This window comes from Sinocyclocheilus anshuiensis, unplaced genomic scaffold (assembly GCF_001515605.1).
Source record: "Sinocyclocheilus anshuiensis isolate Anshui unplaced genomic scaffold, SAMN03320099.WGS_v1.1 scaffold111, whole genome shotgun sequence".
Lineage (NCBI taxonomy): Eukaryota > Metazoa > Chordata > Actinopteri > Cypriniformes > Cyprinidae > Sinocyclocheilus > Sinocyclocheilus anshuiensis.
This window is the reverse complement of record NW_015552549.1, coordinates 1,115,204-1,132,138: the sequence shown is the minus strand read 5'-3', so window position 1 is coordinate 1,132,138 and position 16,935 is coordinate 1,115,204. Positions and strand designations below refer to the sequence as shown.

Sequence of the window (16,935 nt, the reverse complement as noted above, 5' to 3'; positions counted from 1 at the left end):
ATTAGAAGCCTTTCTTTTTCTCATGATTTCTATCTTATATTCATGAATGTATTTTGTAAGATTTTTCAGATTTATCCACTCTGGGACCCGGTTTCAAAAAATATCGGTTTCACTCTCCCAAAACGCCGGATCCGTGTTGACGAAACGCCTATACGATACAAAATTTATGCGTATACAGCTAAACGCGTCTCCGTGTGGATAAGGTTTGTCCAAGAAAGTCGCTAGATTAGTCGCTAGTCGCTTTTTTGGAAAAAAGTCGCTAAGGGGGGTCTGAAAAGTCGCTAAATTGGCAACACTGTTTGGCGCACATCATTCTTTCTATGAAACCTGTAAACCGCATTCACTGGTTCGAACTCTATAGCGACATCAACTCTATAGCGGTTTGCCCGAGCATTGCGATTCTTTCGCTTTTACTGGCATTCAATCAAATGGCTTTCCCCAACTCATTTTTGCGTGTGCGCGGCACATTATTTCTTCTGCGCGCGCAGCTTAGAGGGAACATTGTTAAGAGCCCTGTAGGTCTTTTTGCGATTCAGAAAGGCATTGTGGAAGAAAGCCAAGACAAATGCTTCATACTTTAGGATTTGGATTTATTCTGACATTCAGGTTCATGTTCAGACTTCAGGCATATTTGACTGAATTCAGCTGCGATTCAAACAAAGTTAGCCTTCACAGAACATCATTCCACGTTTATGCTGTATTAAAAGAAAAGAAGGATAAATTCAGAATGCTATTAGGATTATACTCTCCATTTTCATTCAGATTTGCTTTAAAATGAAAAACAGCTGTAACATATATAAAAAATCTGGTGGTGTAGATAAAAGTAACATGTTTGCAGATTAAAAATTCCACAAGCCAATCACCATTCATTTAACAAACCATGTTAAATATATTAACTTAAACACTTAGTAAAAAAGAAAAAACGGCATTTGCAAAGTGTGCTCATACATTCTCGAATGTATTCATGTTCACAAATGCGCTAAATGCCAAATACTGATGAGAATGAAATTGACTCTCCTAATTGGTCATAGTGTTTATCCACAGCCAAAGGCACGTCCCACTACTGCCACTAGAGGCCGCACTAGAGGCGTAGCGTTCATTTAAGCCTGAGGCCACTTCATGACACAATGCTGCTTTACAATGTACTTTTGCATATCAAAACTCCTTTACATATATATTTGTACATGGGTATATATTTCATATATAACTTGATTCAATGCATACACACTAAAATATTTAGTATCAGACAAGACTAACTTTGGAGCATTGCTTTATGTTACATTAGTGCAAATGCAGTGGCATATATGTAAATATATTTTCTCTCAAGAAAACAAATAGAGAACAGAAAAAGACGGGCTAATGTATTGGATAATGAGAGCGTGCTAGTGGATATGTGCTAAGTGCCTACAGAGCATCACAGCACTATACTGAAGGGTCACATGATCACATTCAGGTTGGTATTCACTGGAGACTGTAGTTTCGTAATAAAGGGTGGGGAAGAGCTGGTGTTTCGGTAATTCCAGATGTGGAAGGGGTGAAATGATTCTTTTCACCTCAGATAAGCTTTCTGACTTCTGGATTCTGTGATGTTCTGGATGAGAGGGGGACGATAGAAGGATTTCGATTGTATAGATGTCTAAGGAGCATTCCGTATGTACGTATCAGTCACAGAGAGGGCCGACAGTATCCCATCAGACCCTCTGCTGTAAAACTGTCTTTTGGCCAGCAGTGTGTGGATTTGAGATTGGCTCAAGGCAGGTTTTAGGACTGGGAGGAGAAGCAGGCAGTAGTGTCACCGCCGTCTTTCAGCCCAGCCGTAAGGTCTGACGCTGAAGTGAGAGGAGTGTCGTCTTGCTGGGGAACCTGGAGGGTTGAATCTGACTCTGGATGCGTTGAAGGGTCCAGATCACCTGCTGGCTGTATTGGGGGCTCTTGTGGCAGGGCGTCCTGTGTTGAAGAGCCAGGTTGTGATGAGCCTTTTAGCTGGTTGTGGCAAAGAGGGCAGGTCTCCTGCACATACAACCACTTCTTCAAGCATCCGGCATGGAATAGGTGACTGCAGGGGGTGATCACTGCTGACGTCATGTCCTAGATTCAAAAACAGAAGAAACAGTACATTACAATGATAATTATTTTTTATGTTATGGCTGTTAAATAGCACATTTTAAAAATGTAAAATATTTTGTCAAAATAAATAGAAAAAAAACTAAAGTGAATTTAGGCATCACTATTAATGTACAACATAAAAAATTGATACTCATTTTAAGATATTTTTAAATCAATAATAGTAATAATAATAATAATAATAACATTATTATTAATAATAAATTATTGTTATCGTTATCATAATCATTATAACAATGGCAAATTATTATATTATAAGTATAATTAATAATAATAATAATAATAATAATATACAAAGAAGAAAAATATTATTATTATTTTGATGTTTAATATAGGTTGAGTAATAATAATAAAAATAATAATTGTTCTTCTTCATATATTATTATTATTATTATTATTATTAATTATACTAATAATATAATAATTTGCCATTGTTAGAATAATAATAATAATAATGACATTATTATTAACATAATTATTATTATTATAATGATGGCAAATTATTATTTTATCAGTAGTTGTAGCAGTAGTAGTATTAATAATAAGACATCATCATCATCATCATTACAGTGACAGTAAATGTAATTTACATGTAAATATAAGGTAAACAAATCAATTTTCAATATCAGTTTATATTTATCCAATATTAACTCATACCAATAAATTATAAAAATCAAATATCGGCTGATAACTGATATAGTACCTGCTCCCCTAATGATAAGGAGTTGTGAATGGCTACCAGGGGGTTCATATGTTAATGTTCTAAGGTGTTATGAATGTGGTTGTTAGGTGGTTGCTTACTGACCAAAGTCAAAGGATAAGGCTCTTTCAAAGTAAGTCTACAATATTGTCTGCCAAACAAAGAAATCTTAAATCCAATCGCTTGGAAAATTCTTTCCTCAGCAAGCCACGCAATATTATATATGTCCATGTATATAATACAAATGGTGTGGCACAAATTATGCGCATACATTTAATACTTCGAGGATATGAACAATAGTGATGCACCCTAACTGAACCCACCATCAATCTACCACAGAAATACACAAGGAGACACGTGCTACAGAATGTACCTGGACATCCATCACAACACACAAATCCTCACATCCACACTCACACACACCTGGTAGCAGATGGAACAGATGTCATTGTGCTGCTGGAGTTGTTGGTGAGAAGCTGTAGGCAGGTTCTTGATCTTGTTGACAGCATCTCTGCGGAGCAGGAAACTCTGCCAGCCCAGCTGGGCCCTCAGCCACACGTTATAGTAAGAATGGATGAGTACGATGGTAGAGCCCATCACGGTCCACTCCCCGAACACAGTCTCCGACACGCCGTACGCGACCACGCATAGCGCAACCAGGAACTCCAGCAGCCTGTAGGTGCCGTTCACCCAGTAGATGACATCATCCATGTTCTCCACCGGAGCCTTGCGGAGCTCCTCCACCATGAAGAGCACGTAGATCAGCAGTGTGCCCAGCACCTGGGTGCGAAAGATTTTAAAACAGAGGGACAACAGTTGAATTTCACATTACACCAATCTGCAACAGTCACAACTCCTACATTACAACTGTAATAGGTTTTTTAGAGCCAGTGACTAGAGAGCAGGATGGCCGATGAAATACTGATTATATATAATGTAGGAATTGATCCATTTATACCAACACTTATATCACATTTACTCAAAAAATGATTTATTAATAATTTGTATTAATAACAAGTTGGAAATATGACTATTGTTACTATTAATACAAATCTAAACATAAAATATTAGTATAATTAAATATTACTATTACTAAATTAAATATTATTATTTATTATAAATTATTGGTAACACTTTACAATAACTTAACATTAGTTTAACTACATTAGGTAACATGAACTAACAATAAAAATACATCTAAATCTTTTAATCATTTTAATTTCAACATGTACTAATAAATTATTAAAATCAAAAGTGGTATCTGTTAATATTATTTAATGGAACTGAGCTGACATGAACTAACAGTGAACAGTTATATTTTTATTAACTAAAGATAAAAGTAAGGTATGGTGAAGATCAATGAATCCTGTGGATCCTTACTGTAAAGTGTTACCAAATTATTATATATATTTATTTCCCCACAAACAGGATGCAAAGATTCCCTTAAAGCAACGTTTCCTTTCTCCTTTCTTTAAGAATAATCCATATTTCATTTCTGTGAGATACAGGATATTTTTTAGGAATTACAGTAGGGGCTCACAGAACCAGTTTCAACTTGATGGTCAACAAGATGGTTAGTGAGAAACATAAACATCATCAAAGAAACAGGAAGGTTCTTTTAAAAACTTTATATAAGGAATATTAGAAAACAAGAGAACAGAGAGAAAATCATATAATACACTTTATGGTGTTGTGTCCTCCATTAGATCTGCAATTTGTATGGCTATTGTTACCAAAATCCATTAAAATCTCCAAAATTGTTTGTCAAGATTGTGAGTAATAACATATTCCATATAAGGAATAAAATCTGACAACATTCCTACAGTACCATATTGAGTTACAATTTCTCCCATTTATTTTTGTTCCGTTTCTGCTCCTTTATGCTGTTTCTCACACTCACTAATGCTCTAGTTCAGAGCTGATGGGTGTGTGTTTTTGTAGGATTTCTACCTGTAGTGAGGTCAGAATGCTGGAGGAGATGATGATCAGCAGCCAGAAGTCCATGTGGAAGAACTGACATATCATGTAGGACATGTAGGCTGGGAACACCAGCAGGAACAAGCACAGGCTAACCGCACGAAAGTGCTTCCATAAACTCCTGTTAGCAATAATGATTAAAAACTAATCAGAACACTAAATTACATTGTTTACTTGTATAATACATAAAGATATGTCTTTAACAATCATGCTTATGTACTTGTCTCTGGAGGCTCCCAGCGCCAGCACTATGGGATCAGCAATTTCCAGCATAGACTGCAAGATGGAGGCCACTACAATGAAGAGGATGATGCTGAGGAGGAAGGCTCTGTGGATGACCTGTAGCTCAATCAGTCCAGTCTGAACAGCGAGGATCAGAAGAGTGATTCCCTCTGTCATGCCCCTGAGAGAGAGATTTCTATGGTCAATTATGTGATAAAAAGGTGCCATAATGAATCAAGTATGGACTTCATGCCAAACTGTTTAGCAGGGTCATAATGGTTTAGTTACTTTTGATTACAGCATTTGATTTTGGTTTTGTTTTTAAGAAATTAATACTTTTATTTAGAAAGGATGCACTAAATTGTTCAAAAGACATTTTGGACAGTAAACACATTTATAGTGTTGCAAAAGATTACTATTTTAAATAAACACTGTTCTTTCTATTCAGCAAAGAATCCTGAAAAAAAGGTATCAGGGTTTCCACAAATATATCAGGGTTTTCAGCATTGGTAATAAGAATGATTATTTCTTGAGCACCAAATCAGCATATTAAAATGATTTCTGAAGGATCATGTGACACTGAAGACTGGAGTAATGGCTGCTGAAAAATCAGCTTTGCATCACAGGAATAAGTTACATTTGGAAATATATTAAAATAGAAAGCAGTCATTTTAAACAGTAATGTCACGTGCTGGTGCTGTAATGAGCACAATACGACGGAGAATTCCAAATCAATCTTTTAATAAATCCACAGAAGAAACACTGGAGAAACTCAGGGAAAATGCAGCACAACCAACGTCTAACATCAAACAATAACCGACAAAGGACTGAACAGAACAGGGAGGAATTATACAGAAACTAAACGAGGGAACTAATGAGATGATTAACGAGCACAGGTGAACTGAATGAACTAATCAGAGGGACAGAAACTAGGTCAAGGGAAACAAAACTAAACAAGAGAACAGAAAACAAAGGAAACACAAGTCCATAATGTGGCAAGTAATAACATTTCACAATATTTCTGTTTTTACTGTATTTTTAATCAAATAGGGAAAGGGACTTTCTTCAAAAAGATTAAATAAATCTGATCTCAAATAATAATTATAATAATAATAATTGTATTAATAAACCAAACAAAATGGCAACTGCCAGACAATAAAAGATCAACTTTTACTTAATTTAACCTTTTTATAATAAATAATTTTGTGTTGCATAAGAAAAAAATCTCTTTGAGTGACATGAGGGTGGGTATATGATACCTGTGCATGGTGTTGTCATTCATGAAAGCTCTGTAGCCCTGCAGGTAGAACTTGCAAAGAGTGAGCACTCCCAAAGCAACGAATGACACGGTGAACACCAGGCCCAGTAGAGAGTACGGAGTACAACAGCACTCTGCAATACTGGAAAACATTTAGAAATTAAGCTGCTGTGCACCTTCATGAGATTCAAATCAATCAAACATTTAACATTTACTAACAGTTCATCAAATATTTTACTGGGGAAAAAAAGATCAGCGACATTCTTATTTATCTTATCCATCTATTTCTCTATTACGCTCTTTAGTAAAATGCTCAGGAATGACAAGCAGAGCAGCCTGAACTTCAACTCACCTTGTGAGAAAAAGGAAGAGCAGCCTCTCTCTAGATGTGGGCTGGTCTCGTGTACTGAAGTATGTGTAGATTTGCAGAGCAAACAGAACCAGCCAGAAACACATGAACAACACAGGCAGAACCAACTGATTCCACAGAGACATACCGAGAGCCAGCAACCCATAAACCTCCACCACCTAACCGATATAACAGAGAAGAGTTGAATTATTTTTTCTTTGATTGATTTAACACTCTCAAGTCTGTTTTAAAACTCAATCTTTAGCCTCTACTGTTCTAACCTGTGCAAGTTCCCGGTACGCTGTCTTGGCCAGATTAAATGGCACCAGCAGGTTGGAGGCCAAAAAGTAGATGACTTCCAGGCCTGTGAAAATCATGGCAAAGCGATTGACGAAAACGATGGTCTCCAAAGGAACCAGGCACAGCCTGGCCATCAGAGGGAGCAAGTGCGCTGAGAACAGCCAAATGCGCTTGGTCTGCATCACACAGGAGCACAAGGTACACACCACCAGCTGGCCTATTCCCACATAAACACAGAGAAATAAAACAAAACATCTTATTCATAATAGAATTAAAATGACAGAAATGTTAGCAAAAATAAGATTACTATTAATACCAAACTGCAATATGATACTGTAAAGCAAAGCACAATACCTGAATCTGAGCCGTGTGCTCCCTACTGTACTCACTGACATTAATGAATGCATCTGTTCTGGCTGGAGTTAATTAGGCCCTACAGAATTCAGAGTAAAGGCTGAAGGACCCAGCAGCACTCAAGAAATCAATGCGCACACTAGTGAAATAAGTACCCCAAAGGGTGAATCTCACCAACAGGTGCTAGGGTTGTATTTCACCACAAAATGAAAAAAAAGAGAGAGAAAGAAAGAAAGATAAGATTATGCATAAAGAAAATTAAGCCTATTAAGTACATAATAATAATAATAATAATAATAACAATAAATCTCATTCTCATTACTGTAATGCAGTAAGAAAATCATTCTGTCTGTACACAATGTTTCTTTCTAATAAAAAATCTGGAAAATGTACATTTAGTACAGCAAGTACAATAATAATATATATATATATATATATTATAATATATATATATTTGACTTTCTGAATTTTTTACAACTTCAACACAAACAAAAGCTGAATTAGCAAGTAGAATTTTCATTTTCACAATTTTCACTATAACTAAAGACGGATAAGTGAAGACATAATATATACTCTTCTAAAGATCTTTTTAAAATAAACAATCTTTTCTGTTATGTAATAAAATATAAATAATAATAAATAAAATAACAATAAATAAATATATAAATAAAACTACTATCAATAAAGGCAGTCAGTATGATCTGCACATCAAAACTCTGGATGACAAACAAAAATACTAACCAATACTAACAAGATTTGTTGTCGCTGTTGCTTTTTAGGCCAAACTAAACAAAAAGTTGAATAAATGCTGTGTAACAAAAACATTTATCTTTGTTAATGCTAGTTAATGCATTAACTAAAAGTAACTAATGGGACCTTGTTGTCAAGTGTTACTTTCCTAATGCAAAATAAATGTTGTAATTTATTATTTTATTTTAAGGTGAAATATGATCTAGGCATGTTCTGGACAGTGAGATTTATCCCCTAAACCATATAAATGTCAAGCAAAACACAGAAAGGGGGAAATAATGAATACATATACAGTAGTTGATGAGAAAGCAAGAAAGTTAGAGGAAGGGACAGATTTACAAAATGCAGTGAAAGAAAAAGTGAGAGAGTAAGGGAAAGTATGACACATTACAAACAAGGGGAAGGGCAGACCATATTTGTGAGAGAGAAAAAAAATAAAAAATAAAGGAAGTGAGCAGGAGAGGTTTTGACATTAATCTGGCAAAGGATTGTACTTATAGCAAAACTGATGAGAGGGGAAAATATGAAAGCTGCATCTCTGGGTTTTGTGCAGTGTGTTTGAGGGCAGGCGGCATATGAGACGGGAACAAGAGTGGGAAATGCCTTGACCTCTGACATCACATGCCAAGACATGCAAAACTACCCAACTCTTCCCAGAATGACACTACATGAGCACACGTTCAGACTGAATAAGAGCTGTAATGAGTCAGTATGGGACTCGCACGTGATGGGAACGTGATTTGGAACGTTCATTTTAAGTCGACATGAAATCAGAACTGACCCTGTTTAACTTATTAAGTCCCCTCCTACTTGCAGTGTAGCAAAGACAGAGATGGCAAGAATGTGCATTTTCGTCTGTTTCCGTACCAATACCCTGTTTCCCATCTGCAAACTTTGAAGGAGGAGGAATATCAGAGGTTGAAATTGTATTATAAGCATTTCACTCCTGAATGCTTGCGGCGACACAATATGGCCTTTGCTTCATTTTTCATTAATTAAATTCTTTGTATTTAATGCTTAATATTTATATATTTTTCTTATGCTTGATAATGACTAATTATTATATATTATTATACTTAATTAATATTATTAATATAGTATATTTATTAATATGTTAACTAATTATATTACTTTATTACTAATATTAATAAATTATGCCAATTAAATATTAAAAACGAATATATAACTTTGGTAATATATCGCCCAGCCCTAATAGCACTAATTCATCTGTGCACATTATTCCAAGGAAAACTTTTCTCACTGAACATCCTGTTTCACTCAGAAATCATTTATCTGAAAGAAGTAAAAATAGTTTGTGAACAGCATTTCACATTGACTTTAAAAGAGCGATCCTTTGAAGACTTTGACAGGCACTTACAGATGAGCGCAGTAGTGAAGCGGTTGATGGACAGAGGCTCCAGGTACAGTGGGCCCTCATAACCAGACTCCAGCTCACTGCGCACATAGTCCCTGAAACAGAGAACAGAGACCTTATTCTAACCTCTCACAGTGTGACATTCTCCCTGAGTCATCACAGCCTGTGGAGGATCTATACTCATAGCCCGAGTCAGACAGCGCAGAGCAGTGGACCCATCAGTCCGTCTGTTTTTATCAGACTAGAATTCCTGAGAGAACAGTCACTTATATAACTCTTAGCTGAGTCCCACTGAGCACAAAAACAACTACCACTGACATTCAGAAGTTTAAAATAATCCTTTAACCTTAGCTAAGGGGTTTTTAATATGGGGTTCGCAACCCCTAGGGGCTCTGCAGCGCTCCTGCAGGGGCTCCAGCAATTATTTTTGATCTAATACTAATTTTTATGGGGGAAAAAGGTCCCAAACCTGCATAACTTTGTTTTTTTTTTGTGGAACACAAAGGTAGAATTTCTGAATAATGTGCTGGTCTCTCTCTTTTTTTTTTACACAATTATTATAACTGTGTAAAAAAAAAGAGCGGCCAGCACATTATTCAGAAATTCTACATTTTCTAATGAAACTGAAGATTTCAAGCTTAGAAAATTATGCAAAAGTATCATTAAAGCAGCATGTTCCATAAAAGATGTTCACTTTTAAAGCTCTACAATAGCTTTTGGTGAAAAATATAATTATTGAATTGGCTTTGCACATAACATCATAATTTCTTCTGGGGGTGATACATGACTCTGACATGTTGTTTGGGAGATTAACTCGTTTAAAGGACCGAATGGGTGTCATATATGACACACACATACCTGAATAAACATTTAGAAAGCTTGCTTAAATTCTTATCTGAGCTTGGCTCTGCTCAGTGTATGGAGGCAGAGAGGGAATACAGCGAGGCAGGTAAGTTACGAGCTGGCAGTAATGGCTTTGCCACACTTGGGTGATCTTAATTTGAGCAGTCACTGCTTTTTCTACAGACACACATTATGCTGAGAAATGTGCTAAAAGCTCTCTCTTAATCTGACACTAAACAGCCAGCTGTCAAACGCAAAGCACCACACTATAATCGCGGACCCATGAGCATGGCAGAGAAGAGAAGCATTTTTACCTTCAAAGCATTAAAAACACATTTTGTGTGTGTTTTTTTTTTTTGCAATATTATTTAAATGTCCAAATATAAATGCTAATAGAAATACAATTTAAAAAAGTATCTTTTGGCTAGTTTATTATATATTATAATTATTATATTTATTTATTAATCATTAATAAACCTATATATATATATATATGTGTGTGTGTATGTATATATATAAATAAATTACTAAAATAATAAAAATAATAATATATATATATATATATATATATATATATATAATAAACTAAACTAATCATAAAATAAAAACTAAAATAAAAAAATGTATCATAAAATAAACTAATATTATAATATAATAATTTAAATAATATACTAATACTTTAACTTTTGTGTTCCATGGGGAAAAAACAGCATAGAGGTTATAAACACATGAAGGCAAATAAATAACAGTATAATATAATATACACTACCATACAAAAGTTTGGGGTTGGTAAGATTTTTTTTTTTTTTTAAGAAATTATCATTATTCAGCAAGGATACATTAAATTAATCAAAGGTGACAGTAAACACATTTACAAAAAAAATATAAATTTCAATAAATGTTCTTTAGAACTCTCTATTCCTCAAAGAATCCAGGGGAAAAAATGTATCACGGTTTCCAAAAAAAAAAGTAAAGCAGCACAACTGTTTTCAACAATGACAATAATAAGACATGTTTCTTGAGCACTTAATCACCATAACTTGGGGATCTTCTTTCAAAAACATTTACAACAAAAATCTGACAAACCCTGGTCAGTCCCATTTTTTAATTAACAAAGAAAAATATAATCAACTATATTGTATAAAACAGACTAAATCAAAATGCAGGATGGATTCTCTCTTGGTTGAATGGCAAACAGTGTTTTTAAGGGAATTTTTACTGGCAATCAGGGTTGTTATGGTGGAAGCAGCTTTTCTGTCAATCTCTTTCTAAAGTCCTAAACTCTCACCTTGAGATCTGGTGACCAGCGAACAGCAGCAGAGCAGTGAGCACATACAGGTAGAGCTGCACCAAGTGCTGTCGGGGCAGAGTGAGCAAAACCAGACTCAGAATGTAGCCTGAAAGAGAGAGGGATAAAGAATGGGACTGCTGTTATTAGGCCGCTATGTGAGGATGCTGTCAAGCACACAGAAGGGCTTCTGAGGCCACATCTCTCTCAATATCTCTCAGACCAGCAGAGAGTCCATTCACTCAGACTGTCAAAGGAAGTTCCACAACCAGAGCACACTGACTGAATTTGGATATCCAGTTAATTGATAGTCACACCTGCATAAAGAGTCTTTGGGTATGTTTAGAACAGAATACTAGCATACTGTTCAGTGTGCAGAATATACCATATACTACCTACAATTTATTTTAAATAGCATATGAAACAGCATGAAATATGCAAATATAAAAAGTAGTACTACATTACACATTTACTTTGCATTTTTATTTTAGCTCAGTTAACAATCTCTAAAATAAACATGGTTAATTTGAATTTTAATAACTCAGGTCTTATCATTTGGCAGTCTGATGTGCATAAGGAGTCAGATCATGTGAAAAAAATCATGTTAGATATTGCTCCAAGTTCACTGAAAACCAAAATCGAGCTGATTGTGAAATTTACTAGCATATGTAGCCTATATCATTAATGTATAAGCTATAAATAATGCTGACATTTAGGCCAGCACCATTTCAAATGTGTGATTTAACTTTTACACACCAGTAACTTACACTGTAAACCTGAAATTGACAACTACTTAGTCTATTTTTGGTCAAACAATAGAACAATCCGTCTCTTTTGAGCAACACTACTGCGTTCGTGTATGAATCAGTGTTTCTGAACAAATCAATTGAGTGAATGATTAGATGACTCACTAATACACACATTCACATGTTTCCTTGTTAAATAAATTGGTGTTTTATTTGGAGTCAATAATTCATTCACTCAAAAAGTCACCACCTACTTAGCATAAAGATGTAATCTGCAGAAATGGTTACAGAGTATGCTCAACATAATGCACTAACACAGATTGCCTGGAATACACTGACAGTCTTTTCTGGAAAGCACAAACAGAAACAGAAACTGTTGGACTGGCACTCTTTGAGCACTGATTAGCCAATCAAATTCGAGGACTGGAACTAACTGCTGTTTAATGTACTGTACGTTTTTGTAGCTGTAGTAGATCATTCAATTATTTTAGGCATACAGAAAATGTGCAGTATAAACAGTGCAAGTTGGATGCTGTTTTGAGCCTATGTTATGATCATCATTGAGAAAACACAAAAGTGGAGGATATAGAATGGAAAAGTAGGCTAACACAAATTCAACATGAGATTTAGGTTATTGGAATGTTTGCATTAGACATCTAATAAAACGCCTGCAATATTTCCTGAAAAAAAAGGTGCTTTAAAATATTCAGTATAATATTAAAATATACATTCAGTATTATAAATGAACAAGGGTATTGTAGTACATGATTCAGCCTTCGGTCTGACATTCACTGGCTCACGCTGACATGTTTGTGTGTTCAAAAGAGTGTGAGTAGACAGGATGAGGCTGGAGATTAAGGTTTTTGCCATGCACAGATTAAGTTCTCATTACTCCACTGCCAAACCCTCTTGATCCCTCCTGTTACATAACAGTTTATCTGACGTTCAACACTCATCCTCTCACCCGCTCCTCCAGTTCACTTCTGCCATTCAAAAAATATAAAAACTTTTGCCATTCTCCACTGTCTAAAACACAGCAGAAATACAACACAACGGAAATATTCTACGTGGACTGAAGACACAAAGTTCATCTCAGTATTGATTAATGTGAAGTACGCTGGCACACTAGATTGAACCAATGCAATTACCTGGGAATAAAGTTAGCTCTGAAACACGAGGAAGCTCTCGCCAGGTCAAAGAGCAGAGGACTTGCCCATGTTTGTGGCTGGATAAAATGTTGAAAGACAGCTCATATTATCCATAGGCAGTAAAGATGGAAAGTGCCTGTGATCTTGCTGACAGTAGATGTTCTCCATTTCTCAATTTAACCTCTGCTGTAGTGCCTTCAGCCAAACCAAACTCACTGTAATTTATCTTCTCCTATATGTATCATTAAAAAAGATTGGATGGACAATGCTCAGTTTCCTCAATCTAATTATATAGGGCTAAAGCCCAGAATATATAGATATTAACTGTTTGAACAAAAAGTAGAGTTGTTCTGCAGAAATGTCAGCTCCTAGTGTTAGGGAAGGCCATCTTTATTAGTTCTAATAGCCTTGCAGTGTCATACCGTATTTTGAAATTGAAGTGTTGAACAGACAGGACAGACCTATTCTTTCCGCTTCAGTATAGTGCAAAATCCACAGGAGCTTCTCAGGGCCAAGTGGTTTTTCTTAACACAACTACAAACCCAGCAAGCCTGAGATTAGTCCACCAAAATTTCTCCTGACAGCAGCACTTTTCACCTGTGGGAGCTACTGTACTTGGACTCCATCCGCCATTCAGCAGGGGGTCCTGAGGGTACTGTAGCACCACCAACACTGGTGAAGTTGCACCTGCAAAACAAAGTTGCAGCCAAGAACAGAATCTGCTGAATCTCTATTAAACAGAACACCAGTAACGGCCCTGCTAGTGGTAGCTTTGAAATGTCAACACAGAGTCATTGCTTCTAAGCAATAGCTAATAAAGCACACTGCAGAGATGGAAAAAATGAAGTCTATTGTTTTCTGCCACTTTGTTAGTGTAATAACAGAGAAAAACAAATCATGTCTGTTTGTTGTAAATTATTAATTTATTGTTGTGAATACACTTAATCTACTTCATGTGGGTATTTTTAGACAGTTAATGTGGAAAGAGAAGGGGAAAAAAAATCATATGAAAATCAAGTTTATAACATGTGAAATGTTTTTAGTAATGTAATCTTTGTAAATATTTTGGTTTCACATATTTATTATGCTTTCATAAATTTGATTTAAACTATATTTAATTTTTAAAAAGTAAAAAGTATTTTTTACAAATATCATGAATAAATCATGAATATTACAATATTGCAGAGTCACACCACATTACATCCTCTCTATGACATTTTTTCCTGTATTTTTTTTCAGTATGTATCTGAATGTTGTTTCCATATGACTGATTCAAAGGACATAAAATTTGTAAGATCAATATGCAAGTTTTAAGGAAATATTTTGAAGGACCATAGTACAGTTACTATGTTTTGTTTTGTTTTGTTTTTGGTGTAGTTCCTTGTAACAACGTTCGTAGATTGGGAAGAAGGAGGTATCCTTCCGGAGCTCCTCCGTGGGACTCGAGACCGGTGAGAGGCGCAGGTGTCATGCATTATCACTTACTCCACCGGCCTCGCTCCATTCCCACAGAGCCGATCACGGTGGCCGTGGCGTACCTGGGGGTAAGGACAGACAGACGAGGCGAGAGAAAAGGAGACGGAAGGACGAGGAGAGACAGAGACGAGAGAGGGGAGAGAGGAAAAAAAAATTCTTGTTCCGGTTCCCAGACACACTGCCGCTCGGCCCTCCACCAGCTGGGTAAACTCTTCCGCGATGCCTGGCAGCAGCACTGAATAGCCCTCGGTGGACGGCCCGACACTCCTCCACCGCCCGGTGAACGGCGACGGCTCCTCTGCTCCCTCACGGACGGCAGCCATCCCTCCACATCCCAGGCGGCCGGCAGCGAGTTCGTCCGCCCCCCCGGCAACTCACTCCAGCCCACCGCCTTGAGCATCCATGGCCGAAGACTGCTCCGCCATGCTCGATGGCACCGCGGATTCACCACAGTCCTGTGGTTCATGTTTGTGGCATGCACCAGAAAGATGCTCAAGGAGACCGAGACGCGCTAAAGCAGTGCTGTAACACCGTTCGTGGTCTCGGGAAGGAGGAGGCGGGAACCAGTGAACATTTAAAGAAAGACTTTACTTTCGTTTTGTGTTTATTTTATTAAAGCGGCAGCCCCTCGTGGACGACTGCCGCACACAAAACACAAAATAAAGTCCAGGCCTGGTCCTCTCGTCCAACACGGTCGTCACTCCTCCTTTTATCCTTCCGGAGCTCCTTCGTGGGACGCGAGACCGGTGAGTGGCGCAGGTGTCATGCATTATCACTTACTCCACCGGCCTCGCTCCGTTCCCACGGCTCTCGGCCCCACCCCACTCGACACATTCCTCTACTGTGCTCTAGGGTGTTCTCCATTTGGGGATAAAGCGTAGATAGGCAGTAGAGTAGGATATACCTGTTTGATTAAGGAAAAGCATGGCTTTCTCTCACATAACCTCACTGCTTAATGGAGTTTGGATTGAGAAACAAATGTTTCAATCTCAATCTAGTGTTCTAAGCTTGTTTTGAACTATGTAACTTTGCACTTACTTTGTATATAGTTTAAGTAGCGTTGAAATTATGGTCTGTTGTTATTTGCTAATGCTATAGTTGTGTGTTTGTTTTGTAGAAAAACTTTTTTTTCCTGTCTCTCCTTCTTTCTTTTGTCTTGTGAATTACTCATTGTTGGACTAATGAATAACTTGATCAAAACGCTTTGCTCATCGTGCTGAGATCATTCAAGATCAAAGAGTTCCAACACACGCTATGTTTTAAAGGGGTCATATGACGTTGCTAAAAAGAACATTATTTTGTGTATTTGGTGTAATGCAATGTATATTTCCACATACTGTACATTATTGTTACTCCTCTATGCCCCGCCTTTCTGAAACGTATCGATTTTTACAAAGCTTATCGTTCTGAAAAGCAAGGTGTACGCTGATTGGCCAGCTATCCAGTGCATTGTGATTGGCCAAATACCTCAAGCGTGTGACGGAAATGTTATGCCCCTTACCATACTGTGATGCCATGTCCCAGCGTGACGAGACAAAACCAATAAAACCCATTACAAACGAGGCCTTTGTTGCATCCAGTGGGGACATAATTACGGATTATAATGACCTATACTATCTTTTTACGCGTTGTTGCGAATCAGCTCATGGGGAAATATGAATAATTAATCATAACTAGTTATAATTAATTATAAATATTTAGATCCGCTGTAGATATTTACTTGACCTCTCAGGGTCAACTGTCTTGTCAATTCTAAGAACGTTAATTTCCTGGTTAAGGGAAATAACTTTCTTACTGTACAACTCTACAAAGAGCTTGTAGCATAAATCTGCATGATTAAGTGACTCCAGTTATGAGCAAACAATGAACAACGTCAAGTGTGATACAAGTAAGGCTTTATTAACTACATAAACACTTAAACTAGTCTAACATACTACATAAACACTTAAACTGGTCTAACGTACACATATACACACACACACACACACACACATACGGTTGGTATAGGAAAGGGTTAAAGCTTAA

At 36.7% G+C, this 16,935-nt stretch overlaps 1 protein-coding gene across 2 annotated transcripts in view; it reads right to left on the bottom strand.

Moving 5' to 3' along the window:
• Positions 1–586: 586 nt before the first annotated feature.
• LOC107664350 (RING finger protein 145-like) overlaps positions 587–16,935 on the bottom strand; it is a 26,986-nt gene continuing 10,637 nt past the window's right edge. The window contains exons 3-12 of one of the 2 annotated variants that reach the window (XM_016454892.1): positions 14,032–14,121; positions 11,541–11,649; positions 9,413–9,504; positions 6,912–7,147; positions 6,634–6,809; positions 6,283–6,423; positions 5,022–5,204; positions 4,775–4,922; positions 3,248–3,604; positions 587–2,088 (exon numbers count right to left, since the gene is read on the bottom strand). In XM_016454892.1, coding sequence (XP_016310378.1) covers positions 1,762–2,088; positions 3,248–3,604; positions 4,775–4,922; positions 5,022–5,204; positions 6,283–6,423; positions 6,634–6,809; positions 6,912–7,147; positions 9,413–9,504; positions 11,541–11,649; positions 14,032–14,121 — 1,859 coding nt within the window. In that variant the 3' untranslated portion in view covers positions 587–1,761. The remainder of the gene's footprint in view (positions 2,089–3,247; positions 3,605–4,774; positions 4,923–5,021; positions 5,205–6,282; positions 6,424–6,633; positions 6,810–6,911; positions 7,148–9,412; positions 9,505–11,540; positions 11,650–14,031; positions 14,122–16,935) is intronic. The other variant, XM_016454893.1, reaches the window with a different exon arrangement.